The 17338-nt window shown below is 32.8% G+C and overlaps 2 protein-coding genes across 3 annotated transcripts in view; both read right to left on the bottom strand.

Moving 5' to 3' along the window:
- Positions 1 to 2584, bottom strand: part of LOC102623615 (DNA excision repair protein ERCC-1) — a 37779-nt gene extending 35195 nt beyond the window's left edge. Inside the window, exons 1-6 of one of the 2 annotated variants that reach the window (XM_052442056.1) lie at positions 2205 to 2584; positions 2011 to 2107; positions 1516 to 1619; positions 840 to 939; positions 552 to 628; positions 104 to 203 (exon numbers count right to left, since the gene is read on the bottom strand). In XM_052442056.1, coding sequence (XP_052298016.1) covers positions 104 to 203; positions 552 to 628; positions 840 to 939; positions 1516 to 1619; positions 2011 to 2107; positions 2205 to 2449 — 723 coding nt within the window. In that variant the 5' untranslated portion in view covers positions 2450 to 2584. The remainder of the gene's footprint in view (positions 1 to 103; positions 204 to 551; positions 629 to 839; positions 940 to 1515; positions 1620 to 2010; positions 2108 to 2204) is intronic. The other variant, XM_052442055.1, reaches the window with a different exon arrangement.
- Positions 2585 to 5024: 2440 nt separating this feature from the next.
- LOC102623318 (E3 ubiquitin-protein ligase ATL6-like) lies at positions 5025 to 6543 on the bottom strand. Its single transcript, XM_006471886.4, has one exon. It carries the CDS (start codon positions 6369 to 6371, stop codon positions 5217 to 5219), a length of 1155 nt encoding a protein of 384 aa, XP_006471949.4. The 5' UTR covers positions 6372 to 6543; the 3' UTR covers positions 5025 to 5216.
- Between the last annotated feature and the right edge of the window lie 10795 nt (positions 6544 to 17338).

Here is a 17338-nt window from a genome sequence, read left to right as displayed (position 1 = left end):
GTAACGAATTAGTAACACACTAGCTATTTGTCCTTGAAGATCCGATTTTTGCCAATGCAAACATAAATTTATTCAGTGCCAGAAACCTCAAAAGTTAAGATACCCGCGATAAATAGTCGGTATCCATTTGGCCTTGGATAAGGTCTGCTGGCTTGTTCTCATAGACTTTTATAGTCTCTAAGTAGCGACCACATTCCTCCAAGCTACAAACAAACAATTTTGAAAATTTAGTCACAAAAAATATATATATATTTAGCCTGAACAACCCCAATAAACATGTTTCTTAATTTTTATCATAATCAAGTCACTTGAAAAAATACTCCAACTTCGTATACAACATCAAATCCCAAAGTGCAAAGAAACCACAATAGCACATTGTTGAACAGAAGATTTATAAAGTATGTACACAATCTTACTACATTGCCATCATAAAAAAGAAGTAAACAGTATCAAACAATGACAGCAGTGTTGAAGTCCTAATTCCACGACCAATATCTTAGATATAATCTTATTCTATAACAAAAGGGAAATTAAAAAAATAAAGAATTTACCTCCAAGCACATAACAGGGTACAATCATGAAGCAGTGCTGTCTTAGTAACTTCGAGTAAAGGCTTAACTACATCCTCCTGAACAACTCCCCCCCCCCCCCCCCCCAAACCAAAAAAAAAAATAGAGAACAATGAATCCTTAATCTCATATACTGAAAATAATAAATAAACAAGCAAGTGACATAACTTATTATTGCTTCCTAGGTTCCAAATTTCATTTAAAATAATTAATCCAATCAACTACTTAAAAAGGCATAAAAGGATTGTCAGTTGACTAAGAGATGCTTACCACATCAACATGGCATAAAACAACGCGTAGCTTGAAGTTCTTTTGTAATTCCCTTATACGGTAATATAGGTAATCTGGATGCAGTAGATGATACCGAAGACTGTAACAAGCAATTACTTTGATGAATTTTGGAGCATAAGAGCATATTTCAATTGCAATTAATACAAATATCAACAAGATGTTTAACACAAACTCAGTTGGAGTATTCCCAAAGTTGTTCCATAAGCAGACATATTAAAGCCAAATGGATTACTTAATGCATAAATTGCTAGTTGGGTTATGCCACAGCACATATATCATCCTTTACTTACTAATTCCATTGAGAAGCGAAAATCCAGAATAAAAACATGCATATACACATGATAGAAGGTATCTTGAACTGAAGTGCAACCATGCAAGCAAGACTAAATATCAATCTTTTTAAGCATATAAGTACGATCTAAACTGGATTTCAGCTTAGCAAAATGATCAATTTGTAAGGATTGTCGATTATTTTACTTCAACAATTCACCAATACCTAAAACTTTGCTGATTCATAATACTAGCTGAAACCGACAGACTACATAGCAGTTTATCTTTATTAGTAGTTTAACTATTGGATGTGAAATATAGCACAAAAATATTTTCATCATGTTTACACAGAATGACAAGAATGACATTGTTTAGAAGTTCAAACCTTAGATAAAGAGCACATGAGTTCTGCCCAAGCAAGTAGTCACAAACAACATCTGCAAAAGCCCATCTCACATTTCTTATATACTTCAGCAAGGGATTACCCTTCTGCATAAGGAGAAAAGAACTTTCACAATCGAGCTAATTCTTGCAAATCACAATTTAATCAATCCAAACCGCTCCTAACAATTTCATTGGAACACAAACAAAACTCCCTGAGAAGCTTCCATTTTGACGGGAAAAAGGTGAAATCAAAAGATTCTATGATTAAAGTCGTGAAAATTCTACAAGTTACATAAATGGAGGGGTTCACTCCAAACTCTGGAAAACTCCAAGCTACAGGAAAAAAAGGTCATGTACACATAGCCAATAAGCTAAATTGGATCCCAAGTTTTCATTTTTTTAGCTAGCCTTTCTCTAAATATGCTCAAGAAACACAAGGGAACACAACAAAATTAGATCTTTTATACAAATTAAATACACAACTAAACAACCTCACCTGTCTTTGACTGACAAGAATTGCATTACGGCTCTGAATGGACTGTGACGAAGAAGCTGAAGCTGAAGCAGTCCCCACATTCTGTTCACCACCTTGACTGTAACAAACAAATAAACACACAATTCCCATAAACAAAAAAACAACATCAGCATCAAAAGAATTTTTAAAAAATATATTTTTTAAAAAGAAGAAACCTTAAAGTGGGATTCTGGGAAGTGGTTGGTGGATTAGCGGGAGGAGGAGGAGGAGGATTGTAAAACTCAGAGGATTTGATGAAAGAGAAAGCTTGAGAGAAAGACTGAGATGGGGTGAAGAGATTTTGTGGCGGGTTCGTTGCATTTATGACTTCTTGGTATGATGGTATTGTGATTATTGTTTTTTTCTTGTTCTGGGGAGGCTGTGCTTTTGCTGATTCATTGTTTTGTTCTTCGTTTTCCATCAAGTTTCTACCGTTCTTTAGGTTTGCAGTGAACGAATTGGTAAGAGGGGGGGGGGAACGGTTGTCGCGAAGGAGGGGATTTAATGATATTTACTAACATTGTGGGGACTTGTATGTATTTTGGCAATTCGGACTTAAGTAATGTTTACCAGAAAGGTTGGACTAAAATGAATAAAAGGCATTTCCTCGACAGAAACCGCCTTGTCGTTCGTTAACGTGAGTAAAAGTCGTGTCGTTCTCATCTTACACATCCAACAAAGTCCATAGTAACACAATCCATTACAATTTTTTTTTTTTTTTTGAGAATCAAAGTCTAGGAAATTAAAATTATGTTTATATTCTATCAATAATCAATCATTAGTCTTCAAAAGCCAACTTTAAATTATGATTAAAAAATTTACCAGCGCTGTCAAATAACTCAACGATACTCAATTATTTGTATGTCGTAATTGAAACGGAAGCTACTACGTAAATAAGCACCCACATCATCGTCCATTTCTTTATTCAGAAAAAAGGTTAGTGCTAATTAACAAATTAGACGGTTGCCCAAGCTAATATGCTGCTTCCAAGAAATGACAAAAATATTATATCAATGTCCAGTGTTTAAACTTTAATTAATTGAAAAGGAAGCAGACAAGATCAAACAATTTGATCCAGATACAAATTACTCTTAGTATTCAAATTAGAGTAACACGGAGCACAAACAAGCTTGTATTATTTTTTTCATTCCAATTATAAAATAATAAGCACGTTTAACTTAGAGGTAATTATAAGTAATATCAATGGATATGATACAGGATATTAAAATTAAATTAAAAATTGCGGGAAGTGGGTGGGAGAGAGGAGTAAATGTGCATGTGTATGTACACATATATTGGGTTTACATGACACGTATAAGGTGTTTATTTAACTAATAATCTAAGCCTGTAATTACGTGACATTAAGAAAGGAAATTAATTAATAAACCCAAATGGTAGATTTCAATGATCTTGAATGTCTTTATCATACTTGAAAGAGGGATTTAATAAATGTAGGTAGTAAGGGCGGCCCCTAAAAATTGAACGCACACATGCAATATGAGTACGGTGGGGCATTTTCTCATGAAGTTGCTTTCATTTCATCATCAAGAAATTTCGAGACCAAAGTAACTATTTAATGATGCTCAAATATTTGTATATTTATATCTGAACGAAGCGAACACAAAGCAGCCATTTCATCATTGATTGACTGCTTATTAAAAAAAAAAAAATTTATTGCATTCTTTGCCTTATAGCTAACTGGTTGTTGTCAAATTAGCAATTTGATAGAACGATAACAGAGGGGTCCAAGGAAATTGCACGGAAACAAAAATGGGAGAGTAGAAAATTGGCTCAAATTTTCACCTTGTAAGAATTTTTTTTTCTTACTGAATTTTAAACTTAAATGCCATGCATGCTCATAGCCCCGTACCTTTTTTTTTTTTTTTGGATACACTGATGTATTACAATTAGAACTCTACTAATATTTACAATTAGAGATCAGTCGGAACTTTTTTGATTAATCATATTACAACGTAACTCGAAAATCAACTCTCACGATTAATTCTATTACAGCACAGTCCGAATGTTAATTCTCATGATTAATCCTATTACAGCATAGCCCGAAGGTCAATCCTCACTTAAAATTGGAGGGAAATCTACCGTGATTGTTAATATTGGAGTGAGATCAATTCTACTTCAACGTGAGGAGATAAATAGACCCCTAAACTTAAAGCTGGAAAGAGATCTACACTCACTGTTAATATTAGAGAGAGATCGATTTTACCGCAATGTGAATAAACAAATAAAACCCTATTATATAAGAGAGTCAAGTCCTAGTGCTGGGACTCGAGCTCATGCTTCCATTGGCTCATAACCTCTTACATTAATAAGTTAACATTCAATTGTAGTGAAAGTGCATGTACTTATATATTAACTAACACGAAAGCAATTACGTTCGAAGTTGGACCCATCACAATTATTCTCTAAATGTTTGACAATTCGGATTTGCAGTAGATTTTGTATTATAACATCTGCGTGTGTTGTAACAAATTTTGAAAAAAAAAATTCAATGATATTAATTTTTTATTTATATTTTTGAAAAATGATGCTCGGTAATTTGTGTATTAATATAAAACTGAAGCAAGCATACGCAGCCGCATCATCATATCAATTTATTTTATTCTAGAAAAAATTCGTGCACATCCACAAATAGACCGTTGCCCTAGCTCATCGGCTACTCCCATGAAAATGCCAAAAATAAATTATTTTTATAATATCCCTTGATGTTTGAATAATTGAAGTCTTTCTAGAATCATTCAACATCAAACAATGTGATTCATATTCAATTAATTTCTTCCCCTGTATTCAAATCACTGTAACATGGGGTTCAAGCCAAATATATTATATAATTACAACACCACTTATTTTTTAATCATAATTACAACAATACTTTGACAATAATTTTCATAATTTTCATGTATTTTAATTATCTTCAAAGTAAGGCCTAGTCAAATTAATGATCCATTTTTGTGATTTCTCTTTTTGCCACAAAAGAATTAAATGGAAATTAAGTTCCTCATCTTTTTCAAAATTGACTTCTTTCAGGATTGTCAATTATCATACATTGGTCTTTAAAATTAAATTATACAAGAAAAAAATGAAGAAAAAAAAATTTAAAGATTATACAAATCTAGACAAAAGTGGTATTATTAAAATTAAATTAGACCTAAAAAAATAAAATATGCCGTTCAAACGGGCGGTCGACTCGACTCACCCGACGAACCAGCCGCTTGAACCGAACTACTTTGCGCATCATCGGCCGCTACTTTTGTAGTCTTAAGCGATGATGCTCTTTGGAAAAATGGCGGTGCCATGCTAAACACCCACCGGTCTGATTTGAAAGACCGGTCGAGCCACCGAGTATTTCTCCCTCTACTACTACCTTCACCTCCTCCGCCTGGTCGGTAACCCCTCCTCGAACTAGCTTCCCTGGGCAAAACCACCAAGCTATTGGACCGGTTCAGCTCTCGGTTCATTATCTGTTTCCTCACATCAACCGGTAGTCTCAAAGTGAACCGCTCGGTGTCTTCACCTGGTTGGACCAAGGAATGCCCGGTTGAGTGAGACCGCGGGAATTTTCGTGGCCTCCCGGATCTCGAGCCGCGTGTACGGTTCCTATTAAGCGTTTGATTAGCAAAGTTGACGCTGATAACTTGAGGTTCCGGTGGTTGTGAGCCTTGTGGCTGTGGTTGTGTTTCTTGTGGAGTCTCTGCTGCTACCGCGGCGTCGTTTTGGGCCTCGAGATCCACCTCGGATGAGCCCAGCTCACTGGGTTGAGGAGTTGTCTCACCGGGTTCAGAGGCCAAATTCGAGCGGCAAACAGGACACGTGGTGTGCGATTCAAGCCAGGCGTCGATGCACTCGGGGTGGAAGACGTGGTCGCATTTCGGGATCAAACGCAGCGTTTCGTCATCCTCGAACTCGTTCAGGCAGACGGCGCACTCGAGCGCGCCTTTGCCGACCTTCAGCGTCTTGACCTCCGAGTACACGAAGGTCGGGAAAGTGTCGATGACCTCGCGGTCGAGGCCGCGGGCGGCGCCGCGCCTGGAGCGGTTGCCTCCGGCGCCGGCGGGGCGGATGACGGAGTTGCTGGAGTCGGAGCAGTGGCGAATGTAGATGGAGAAGAAGCCCATGAAGAAGAGAGCCGAAATCAACACGACGATTATTATGGCGAGTGAGGGGCTGAATTTCATGTTGGAGTAGGGGTCGACGGAGCCCGGGGGCTCGGGGCTGCGCTGGGCGAGCGAGAGGGGGAGCGCGTGGGCCACGAGGAGCATGAGGAGCTGGAGAGAAAGGGGATTGGTCCCATGTTTCGCGGAGTAGGGTAAGAGTCGTGACCCCATTATTGCATGAGATGTGGAGAGAGAGTTGGAGAGAGAGAGAGAGAGAGCAAGGAGGCGGTGAGATTTGTGAAATGTATTTGGAGAGTGGCCGAGGAGAATATATATGAGAGACAAACAGAGAGAGCGTGTCGGACAAGAGAAAGAAAGAAAAAGTGAGTGGGAGATGGTGGGCCCCATTGGCGAGAAATTATTGTACCTTCTACTTACAACAAGTTCAAAGTTCAGAACCTTGACTCTTTTCTCTTGTAATAAATTTTTACCTTGGTCAATAACTGATTTTTAACTTAATAATAGGTAATTATATAATTGATTAATTTTTTTTAATATATTATTAACAGCATCATGTGCTATAAAACTTTAACACGAACGAAATAGTAAATACACCATCAAATGATCAGAAATACTATAAAACTTTAAATAAAAAAATAGTTAATTTAATTTTAGGTTTGATTACGGTAGCTGAAAAATAATACTTCAAAAGGATTAACACCTATAAACGAAGAATTTGTAAACATCTAATACTAATGTTTGAATTTCCATGGGCTATCGGTTGATTTCCTACTAAAATCAACTATTTTCATTTTGGCAAAACCAAAATAAAAAAAAAATTATAATCTAGAATTGTCTTTTGTGTTAGGGACGTGGGGCCCAGCGAGAAGGTTCTGTGTGAAGGAGTGGTAACACAGGGAAATTGGTCAAAGATGGTGTGCCACGTGGCTCGGAGGAAGTTTCCAAAGACAAAGAGAAAGGAATCAATGCTAAACCGGTGTTGAAGTGATGACGTCTTGCTCGCTGTCAGCCACGACTGTCAAGGGCGCTTGCTTGTCACTCTGTGGCTGCGCTAACCCTAATTAATACGTACTTCATTCCCATGTAATGACATTTAGATCCCTATTTTTTCTTCTTTTTATAAAATAATAATATATTTTACATCTGTACCAGATATGTCCGACGAATACGCGAGAGCATGTATTTATTATTATTAGGATCCCCTAAATTATATGCACGTGACTTACAATCCTCTCATATAAATAATAAATTGTGTGGGCCTATTCACTATTCATGTAAGAGAATTATAAGTTATATATATGTAACTTAGCATTAGCATTATTATTATTATTATTTATAAATCATTTGAAGTTTTAATTAACGAGAATTGTATGGCATTAATTTGAAACTATTTAATAGCAAACCTTTATATTTATGACAAAATAAAGAAAGATTTAGTCACTAATAAAGGCAATAAAATTACTCTCAAATAAGAAATTTATGATTCTTTTTTTATATAATGTATTTAAATGTTAAATCTGTTGAGAGTAAGAATATTCTCTATACTATGGGCCTATATATATATATATATATATATATATGGGTCATCCTATGTTATATTGAGTGTAACATACACACACTCACAGCAACAGTAACAAGTCTCATCATTAACATTGTTGCTGTGAGTGTGTGTATGTTACACTCAACGTAACATAGCAGTGGTATATATATATATAAGTATTTAGCTTATATGTTATCTAAGACAGCAATACGTTGTTTCTCCAATTTTTTGTAGATACATAGACTACCAGTATGAAGCAACCTATTTGATACAAATTGACAAACTATCTTCTTTTTTTTGGAATTAAAAAACTAAGGGATCTTGATGTAATTACTCCTATAGTCCACGTTTAGCTCGTTCTCATTTCTTTTATGCAACTTTCGACGTTATATCGTTTGTTATCTTGTGTTGAGAGATTCATTTTTCGGCTTGGTCATGTATATTTTCAATTATGTAACTATCAATTATTAAACTTTTTGTTCCGTTGAAAAGAAAGGTTATCCATTAAGCATATTTTAATCCAGCTATTAGAAAAAAAGTTTTGCCAATAGTATAAAGTAAATTTAAAGCTCTTATATCATCAAATTTGGTAACGAAAATAGTCAAAGATCCACCAACAACTCAGCATACTTTAATTAAAGATTTAAAAAAAAAGGCATACATGATGCGCATTTCATTTTCTTCTTCTTCAAAGTCAAGATTTCCCTTTATTCTTTGAGAAGATGATCAGCAAACGATTCAAACGGTTGTGATGCATTAATTGATCCAAAAGGAGGCTGCTGCCGCGACAGAGAAGCAGAAGATGATAATCTAGAAGCTAGCTGAGCTAGAATCAGATTCTAATTAATTCATCCACACAACAAAAGATATTCAAGGGAGCAGAAGCAGCCACCTAACAAATTCTATTGATTGGAATATTTTAATTAGGGCTGCATTATTTGAAAGATATTGCGAAGTCGCAGCCATAGAGGACCACCAGAGTCCATGCCTAGCTAAGCCCACGCTGCCACTTGCCTTGCAGTCACTGTAATTGTCTTATTTAATTAATTACACTATTAAAAGTCATCTATGGCAGGCTTATTGCCATTTTTATTTTACATTAATTTTTAACTTGATCCCTCTTTCTCTGGAAAACAACAGTCCTGGATGCTGTCAGAATATATGCCACGTCATAAATATGATGACATTTATCTAATTAATGATTGATGCACAGTACTATTTGCAAGTGTTTAGTTAAAATTTAAATTCATTTTTTGTTTTCACTCTATTGCATTATTTTTTTGTCATCAACAGTATAAAATTCATAATTTAAAAGATTTATTGGTGCTAATTAGTACTATTTTTTTTAATGGTATTGCAAAATATTTTTTTGTGTCACTATATAATGATAATTTTTTTCTTTTTTCTTGTTAAAGATATAGGAGTGAACAAAACTCAAATCAACACATGATAATATTTAATTGAATTAGATAATGAGAGTAACAAACAAACACATCTACCACTGTAACATGGCACTCTAAAACCACCCGAACTTTTTTATTTGTTTAAGTTTACATTGTCATTTTGTCTAATCATAATTAACGTCCAGATTAATAGATTAGTATCATCCAAAAGAAGTTAGGTTAAGGTTGGAAAATGAGAGGTGTTCTTATTAAAAAAAAAACAATAATGCTACAATTACAAAAAAAATAGTTTATAAAATTATGACAAAGACATAAAAAGATTAAAATACCAGAGTAGTTGCAATCAACTTATTTTCTATTAAATTATTTTAGAATTTTTATATTTGTTGTTAAAATTTTATAATTCAACTTTTGTCAAACTAACATTTTCCTTAAAAAAATAAAAACTTTTAATTGATATAAAATTTTTTTCTTTCACAAGCATTTTATTATTGATAATGATTATATTTATTTTATTACAAATATTATGATTTTTTTTGGAAATATTTACCAAACGCTTAACATGTTATTTGGAAGAGTGTGTGTATGTGTGGGCGCACGCGTGTGTGTATTTATATATTATTCATCTATATAATATATACATATTTTGTTTATTTATCTAGAATTTATAATTCAAAAGAAAATAGGTTGTCACTGCCCACTTATTCATTTGTGAAGGATAATTTTAGCAACATGAATTTATTAATGCTAATTAGTTGGGAGCGGATAAGAATACATGTAGCATGCTGTGCATGTGGTGGGTAGGGAGGAGGATTGTTGCCTTAAAAGATTAAATGGTTAAAAAAAAAAGAATAAATGAACCTGCAAAAATTATTATTTGTTAGGTAAACGACTTGTCGAATTTGGAAATCAAACATAAAGAAAAAAAATAAGATAAGATCATGACCTTCCCATTTTCCTGTCATTTAGTGGCCAAAAATAGAAAATGCATGTATAAAAAGAAAAAAAAAATGTGTTTGTAATATTTGAACTAATTCAATTAATAAGTTCAATCACATCTTTTATCAGAAATATATTTCTGATTCTAGAGAGTTTTTTGACAGTGCTTATTTATTTATTTATTTTTTCTAATGACACAAGTCAAAAGCATTTTAATTTAGTTTTTATTCGTCTCTTCGTATAAAATATAGGAATTAATAATGGTTTTGTTGATGCGAGATTCCGGTACTCCTCATTCTACGACCAGGATCTCTGCTCGATCAACTTCATCACGACCAGGGGGTCTCCTCGCGGGGCTTCTTCTCCAGAGGTTCATGCGCACACAGACAAGTCAGGGTACGCCGGTTGTTTTCCCGGCGCAAACCCTCCGACGCTCAAGTCAGATATGAAGGCTCGGGGAACGCTGACCACCAATGTTATCGCTGTTGGGTTGTTTTCTCCCCTTTTAGAATCAAAATTGTTTCTTGTTTTTATCTCAAAAATGCCAACCCTTTTACCTTCGTTGGTTACCTTTTTATAGGCTTCCCCTGAATTCCAGTCTTCTGCTTTTTCCTAGACAGCATGGGGCTCTCACTGCTACGTTATGGGCAAACGCGGAATCTTGCGTGTTACGCCACGATTCTGGGGAAAGCATGGCTGTCGTGGTTCTGTGAGATCTTGCGTGTTACGCCACGGTTCTGGGGAAAGCGTGGCTGTCGTGGTTCTGTGAGATCTTGCGTGTTACGCCACGGTTCTGGGGAAAGCGTGGCTGTCGTGGTTCTGTGAGATCTTGCGTGTTACGCCACGGTTCTGGGAAAAGCGTGGCTGTCGTACCTAGATTCTCGGGCTGGGGAGCCCGTCTTGCCCACTGTCGTCGACCAGGTCTCCTCGCCTCTCGACCTCTAGCCGGAATGGCCTTATGCCTCTTACAGGAAATTGGCCTCGTGGATGACGTGCTCGTGGGTGAGCAGGATATTTCTGTTCCTGTTCCCCCGCGCACCAGGCTTTTACGGGACATACCGGTTCGCAGAACTCTGCCATCAGATATCCGCTCACCATGCCTGGTCTCGTCGACGTATTTCTCCTAAACAGGTTTAGAAAGAAAATTAATAAGCTCGATTCAAGTTTGGATGGTGCTGGACTGCTGGTTCAGTGGTATTGGACCTAAAAATACAAATTATGCAAGTAATGGACTGTGTTTTGAAGATAATTTTAATAAAAACATATAATTTAAGATTTTAAAATATAAACCATGTACAAAAGGGAGGTGATATTTGACATTTTCAATTTATCTCATTAACCTCCATTTTCTATCTCTGTAATATCCAATATAATTAATCCCAATTTACCTTCATCATTTTTATCCATTTTCATGACCCAAAAGATTAGTTCTTGGTAAACTCACTTAAGGAGCCATGTAAGATGTTGTATATATTTCTTCCTCGTAACTTCCAGAGAAAAAGTTCTATCATGAAAAGTGTAGTTTAAAAATGTCGTAGAAGAACCCACTAATAATATCTCATAGAATTTTCACAATTTGAATATTATAAATAAAAGTTGGACACTTCTCCTAATAAAATTTTGAATTATCAGATTAGATTGGTAAAAGATGGTTAAGATATGCAAAAATGAGCAGAAAGTACAAACGATAGCAAAGGTGATCATTTCCGATTCTCACCTGCGTACTTCAAATTAATTTTCCCCAAAATATAGAGTGTGTTGAAATCTTCTTTCCTGTCTTTAAATGGAAAAATGGGTAAGAGGGAGAAGAGAGGAGTCCTAATCAAGATGACTAAACACAATAACGGGTAGAGAAACTAATTTGAGGGTAATTTTGTGATTTTATGTAAATGTATAAATCAAATAATAACTTTAATATTGGTATAGTAATTCTATTTAAGGAAACTGGCGAGTTGAAATGTTAAACTTACATATTCTCTCAGGAATTTTATACAAGGATCAAATGGTGATAAAAAAAAAACGAAAGTGATTATTAGAGGCTGATGGGATGGATTAAGAGGGTTAAATATCACCTACTCTATATAAAAATAAATAACAATAATAAAATTTCGTAGATCCATTATTAGCAATCGCAAAGCTATTTGGCTTTTTATTTTTTATTTTTTTTCTTAAATTCAAATTTGACACCCATTAACCTAAAAATAAAAGCTCTAAAATTCTAGAACAAATGTATTTGGACTGCAGAAACGTTAATAAATTTGTGCAACACCTTTTGAAGAATAAATTTATGAAAAATGTAATAAACCTTATCATTCAAGGATAAATCACATTATTGGCAATTGAAATGATTCTAGAAAGAAGAATGTTTCATCGTGTTAGGATCACACAAGAAAGATGCGTAGATATCACATTTCACAATATATTCATAAATAAATAATTCACTTCACGTCCTAAGTAGCAATTGGAATAATGAGTTTGATATAAAACTAAAGTAAGTTCAAATTGCTTCCAAAATACAAATTATAAATACAATATGGCAAAAAAACATGTCCAAAATAAGCAATGGCTATAATAACGTTCTAAGTAAATAATTCACAGTCTGTTCATAAATAAATAATTCAATTTACGTTCTGAGTAACAATTGGAAGTCAGATATAAAACTAAAGCAAGTTCGAATTGCTTCTAGAATACAAATTATAAATATATATGGTAAAATAATGTGTTCAAAATTACACATGGCGGTCGGAAATGTGATGTACATATTCTATATTTTTCATCTATTTTGCCATAATGTCTAGCCTCACTAATCATCCCTAATTTAATATCATAGCTTTTCACCTTAATTTCCTCCAACATTTTAATTTTTTTTTTATGTATATATCAAATTTGGAACAAAAATTCGATAAAGTGTCCAAATTAAATTAAGAAAATGAAATGATGAGAAACAAAGTCATTGTTGTAAATATTTACGATTAACAGAAGGTTTTTTTTTATGTATTTCCTTCGTGTAAAATAAATGATTTAAAAATATATTAAATGACTAATATTCTAACAGAAAAATTTTGTGTTACCTGCAAGACTGCAACGTTAAATATCCCAAAAAATCATCCCAATTTAGATTTCATTTGATTCATGCGACATGTATTTTCACAGTTGTCAAAAATAAGTTATTGCGCTAGTTTCACAACATTTTTATTTTAAAAAATCAAAATGAACAAAATTTATTTGTAGAATTAATTTTTGTGGAAAAATAAAAACTGATGCGATACCGGAAGCAATTGCATTAATAATTAAATCACTATTCTAGTTTTAAGATATGGTTAGAATTACGTGCTCGTGAGGCAGCTCAAAGTCATGGACTTCGCTCGCAGTATCAATGATTTTGTGTTAATGGCATATCAATTTTTAGCAAGTGTAGTTACCAAAAAAAAAATAATAATTACAAATTCTGTGCAAATATAAATAAAATTCAATTCATGGGTTTTTTTAAATAACAACATTACGGTCAATTTTTCTAGAAGTTGACATGAATATTAAACAATGACGACTTACGAATTAGTCTCCTTGTTTGATAACTTATTGACTTTTGAATCCATTCAATAAAAGTTCTTTTCAAGCTTTGAGTCCATTGATTCCACGGTCTCCCTTCACCAACCAAATTAAAAAATAAAAAAAGAAAATTACCTTAATGGAAGAAGAAGTCATATGCTTGCATTTTGAAACACTACACATATTTACGAATGGTGGGTACAAAGATGGATTGTCAATTAGTAACCATAATAAGATAAAACCTTAGAACAGAAAATGATACGTTCTCAATCTCTTTAATACAAATTTAAATCAGGGTTCGTTTGATCGATTTACAATCAAATTTTTTTTTTTTGGATCGACCACTTGTACTTAAATCCTAAGAAAAAAAATGATTAAAAATTAAATTTAAACTTTGTTAGGATTTTAAGCGCGAGCATGGCCAAGAACAATAACACTATACGTGCATCGAGGTTTTCATGTTAGTAATGAAGTTTTAGAGTGATAAAGGGTGCGTTTGGAATTGAGGTGCTATAGTTTTTAAGTTACAGTATTAAAATGTTTGGTAAACATTAACTGTTGTAACTTGAAAGATATGTTGATATGATTTTTTACTTGTATAATGAAAAATCTATTATATCTTTAATAATTTTATCAAAATTATTATTTAAAATTTATATTTATTATATATTACTAATTTTTATTTCATAATTACAGCTTTTTTTTACAGCATTTGTAGCTTAAAAGCTACACTGCTCAATTTCAATCTCAAACGCACCCAAAATTAAATACATATTTATTAGTAACACGTCTCTTGCTAATAATGTTTGAATTAATTTTGCGAATAGAATGGATGAGAATCAGTCTCTTTGACTGAAGGTTTGACTCGTATATCATAAGCATTCGTTGTTATTTTGACTCGGAATGAAGGTTGAAAACGCGCTGCTGCAACATTATCACAATGATTTTGTATGAGAACCAAATTTTACGTTTCATCTGTGAACGAGCCACCCTCAAATTATATTTTGTCATTTTTGATTAATGGGTGTTTTATAATTTAATAAGCTAGCAGAGTTATAACTCCAAGCCACTTTTATTTACATCAAGATTTTTTTTTTCCCAATTGAATTAGTTAATACCCATTTTCAAAATTAATGTAAATATAATTTTTTTTTTTAGTATCAAACACTCACAATTTATGCAAATCAAACTTTTACATGTTATTTTAATTCATCAAGAAAGAGAACAGTAATTGTAAAATTATTACAATCAATCAAATCATTAACTTCTAAATATCTTTCGAATTATTGTAGCATCTACCAAGAAAAATTTAAATATATGGAATTCATGTGGTACGATACTTCATCTATTAAAATAATATTATCATGTCCAATAAGTGACTGCACCAGTTGGTGTAAAGGTTTTTTTTTTTTTTTAAAAAAATACATTTTGGAAAAGTTAAACTAGCAATAATCTTCACTAGTTGGTGACGTTGCGAGGGCACGTCCACGGTTGCATCTATGACTTCCATTGACGGTCGTTGATTACAAGATGGAGAAGCGATAATTGATTATGCTTGTTCTTATTCGAATGTTGGATCAGGTAGTGTAATTGCAGCACTCCTTGTCCTTGGGCCTTATTCGAATGTTGGATTAGGTAGTGTAATTGCAGCGCTCCTCGACCTTGGGCCTTATTCGAATGTTGGATCAGGTAGTATAATTGCGGTTACTGCTGGGCCTTGGGCCTTATTCGAATGTTGGATCAGGTAGTGTAACTGCAGCACTCCTCGGCCTTGGGCCTTATATCTATAACCTTAGTCTAGTTTGACATTAAAGAATCTAGTTTTCAAATGCTAATTTCTATCACTAAAATTCTAAATTTAATCTAATCACTTTTTTTTATTTAGCTTCCTCTAATATTTTAATACTGTATTTATATTTTATTTCTAAAACATTGGGAATTTTTAATAAATTAGAAACATTACGCATGCCCTTTGTATCAAAACAGAAGAAATGAAAATAAGTAAGGGATATATAGAAGGGCAATGTAAGAAATTAACAATTAAAATAACCATAAAACGCATTTATATATTTCTTTCATGTATGCTGTATGTTTTAGTTTCTACAAATGTTGAAAATTAATTATCCTCACAAAGATAGAGTAAGCTTTGTGATCAATATTTTTTATGACAGGATGAAAATTTGTGATTTTATGATAGGGTAAATACTCTTTCAGTTTATATATTTTGGCTTAAGTGTCTAAACTATGTTTAGACCCTATATTAAAAAGGACAAAAATCAAGATATCCTTGTTAAAGTTACACTCCTACCTTTATTTTTTCTTTCCTTTTACAATAGTAGCTTTGTAACAATATTCTTAGGAATATTAATGAAAAAAAATTAATTTTAAAAGTAACATAAAATTTACAACAAACTTTTATACTATTATTTATTTTTGGGATTATAATTTTTTATAAAAATAGTTATTAGTAAAATTGTTATAAGAATAATCAACATTGCTTTAGGTTGGCTGATATTAATTTATTCACAAATAATTATTACTAAGACTATAGTGCAGGTACAAAAAATACTAGTTTCTTTCACACGAATATTTATTAGTCAATTTGATAATAAATAATTATTGGTTAATTTACTAATTAATTTTTTTACACATAAATTAATTAATGTCAAGAATATTATTGAAATGATATTATTGTAAAAGGTAAGACAAAGAACTGATAAGAATATAACATATTTAAATGTAAGAGTATTTTGAGGTACTTTTTAAATTATACAAATTAAACAAGAACTTAAGTCAAATATAAGAACTAAACGAACATTACCCTTTATGATAAACTAAAGGTTATTTTTGCCCTTCTTTTCAGATGTCTTCATTAAAAGATTAGTTAGATCGTATTTAAATAGCTATGAAATTTCTAAGAAAATTAAAATAAAATAAAGTAGTAGCACTATGCACACAAAATCCCAGTTAACGTGACATGTGATTTGGCTTCACTGTAAATTATCTGTGTGATAAAGTGATTACTAACGTTATCATTTCAGAGTCCCATTGTTTATTTAGAAAAATCCACTGGAATTTTAATAAAATTAAGTCTTATATACATCGTTTGTTTAATTTTCATTCTTCTATTAAACTCATGTTCCATACACATTTATTGCAACAACTAACAACATTGCAATCAAAAGAATTAGAGTGGGACTATTGGCACCCCTCTAAATACTTTTTAAAACTCCTTTAATTATTTTACAATTTTAACTTTTATTAAAATTATATAATAGGACAATTTCTACTTAAACCCCCACTCAAAAGTGAAAAAATAATTTTTTTTTATTTAAAAAATTAAAAAGGTTGTTTTTTTTCTCTAATTTTCAACTGAGAAATTTATTGCCGATAGTTACAATGGAGAGAATGAAAACTCGTTATTTTTTTCTTTTAAATAGAAGAGACCCGGTTGTTGAAATGATGTTTAATAATAAAAGTTAAAAAATAAAGTTTACACAATAAGTTTTACTTAAGATATTTTCGTCATTAATGAAGGTGTTAAAAGAATTTTATAAAATTTTAAAATATTTTAATGAGGTTATTTAAAAAAAAGAGTGTTGAGAGATTTTTAGACGGGTGCCAATAGTTCCCGTCAAAGAATTAAGCTGAAACGCCCTCAGAAACGAGGTTTGGGCCAGAAACCAGATGGGTTCTCAGGTCTCATAACCTCTTGAGCCCACGAGTTGCAAAATAACTTTTGTGTG

This window comes from Citrus sinensis, chromosome 5 (genome assembly GCF_022201045.2).
Source record: "Citrus sinensis cultivar Valencia sweet orange chromosome 5, DVS_A1.0, whole genome shotgun sequence".
NCBI lineage: Eukaryota > Viridiplantae > Streptophyta > Magnoliopsida > Sapindales > Rutaceae > Citrus > Citrus sinensis.
Note: the sequence above shows the minus strand (reverse complement) of the source record. Positions and strands in the feature narration are given on the sequence as shown.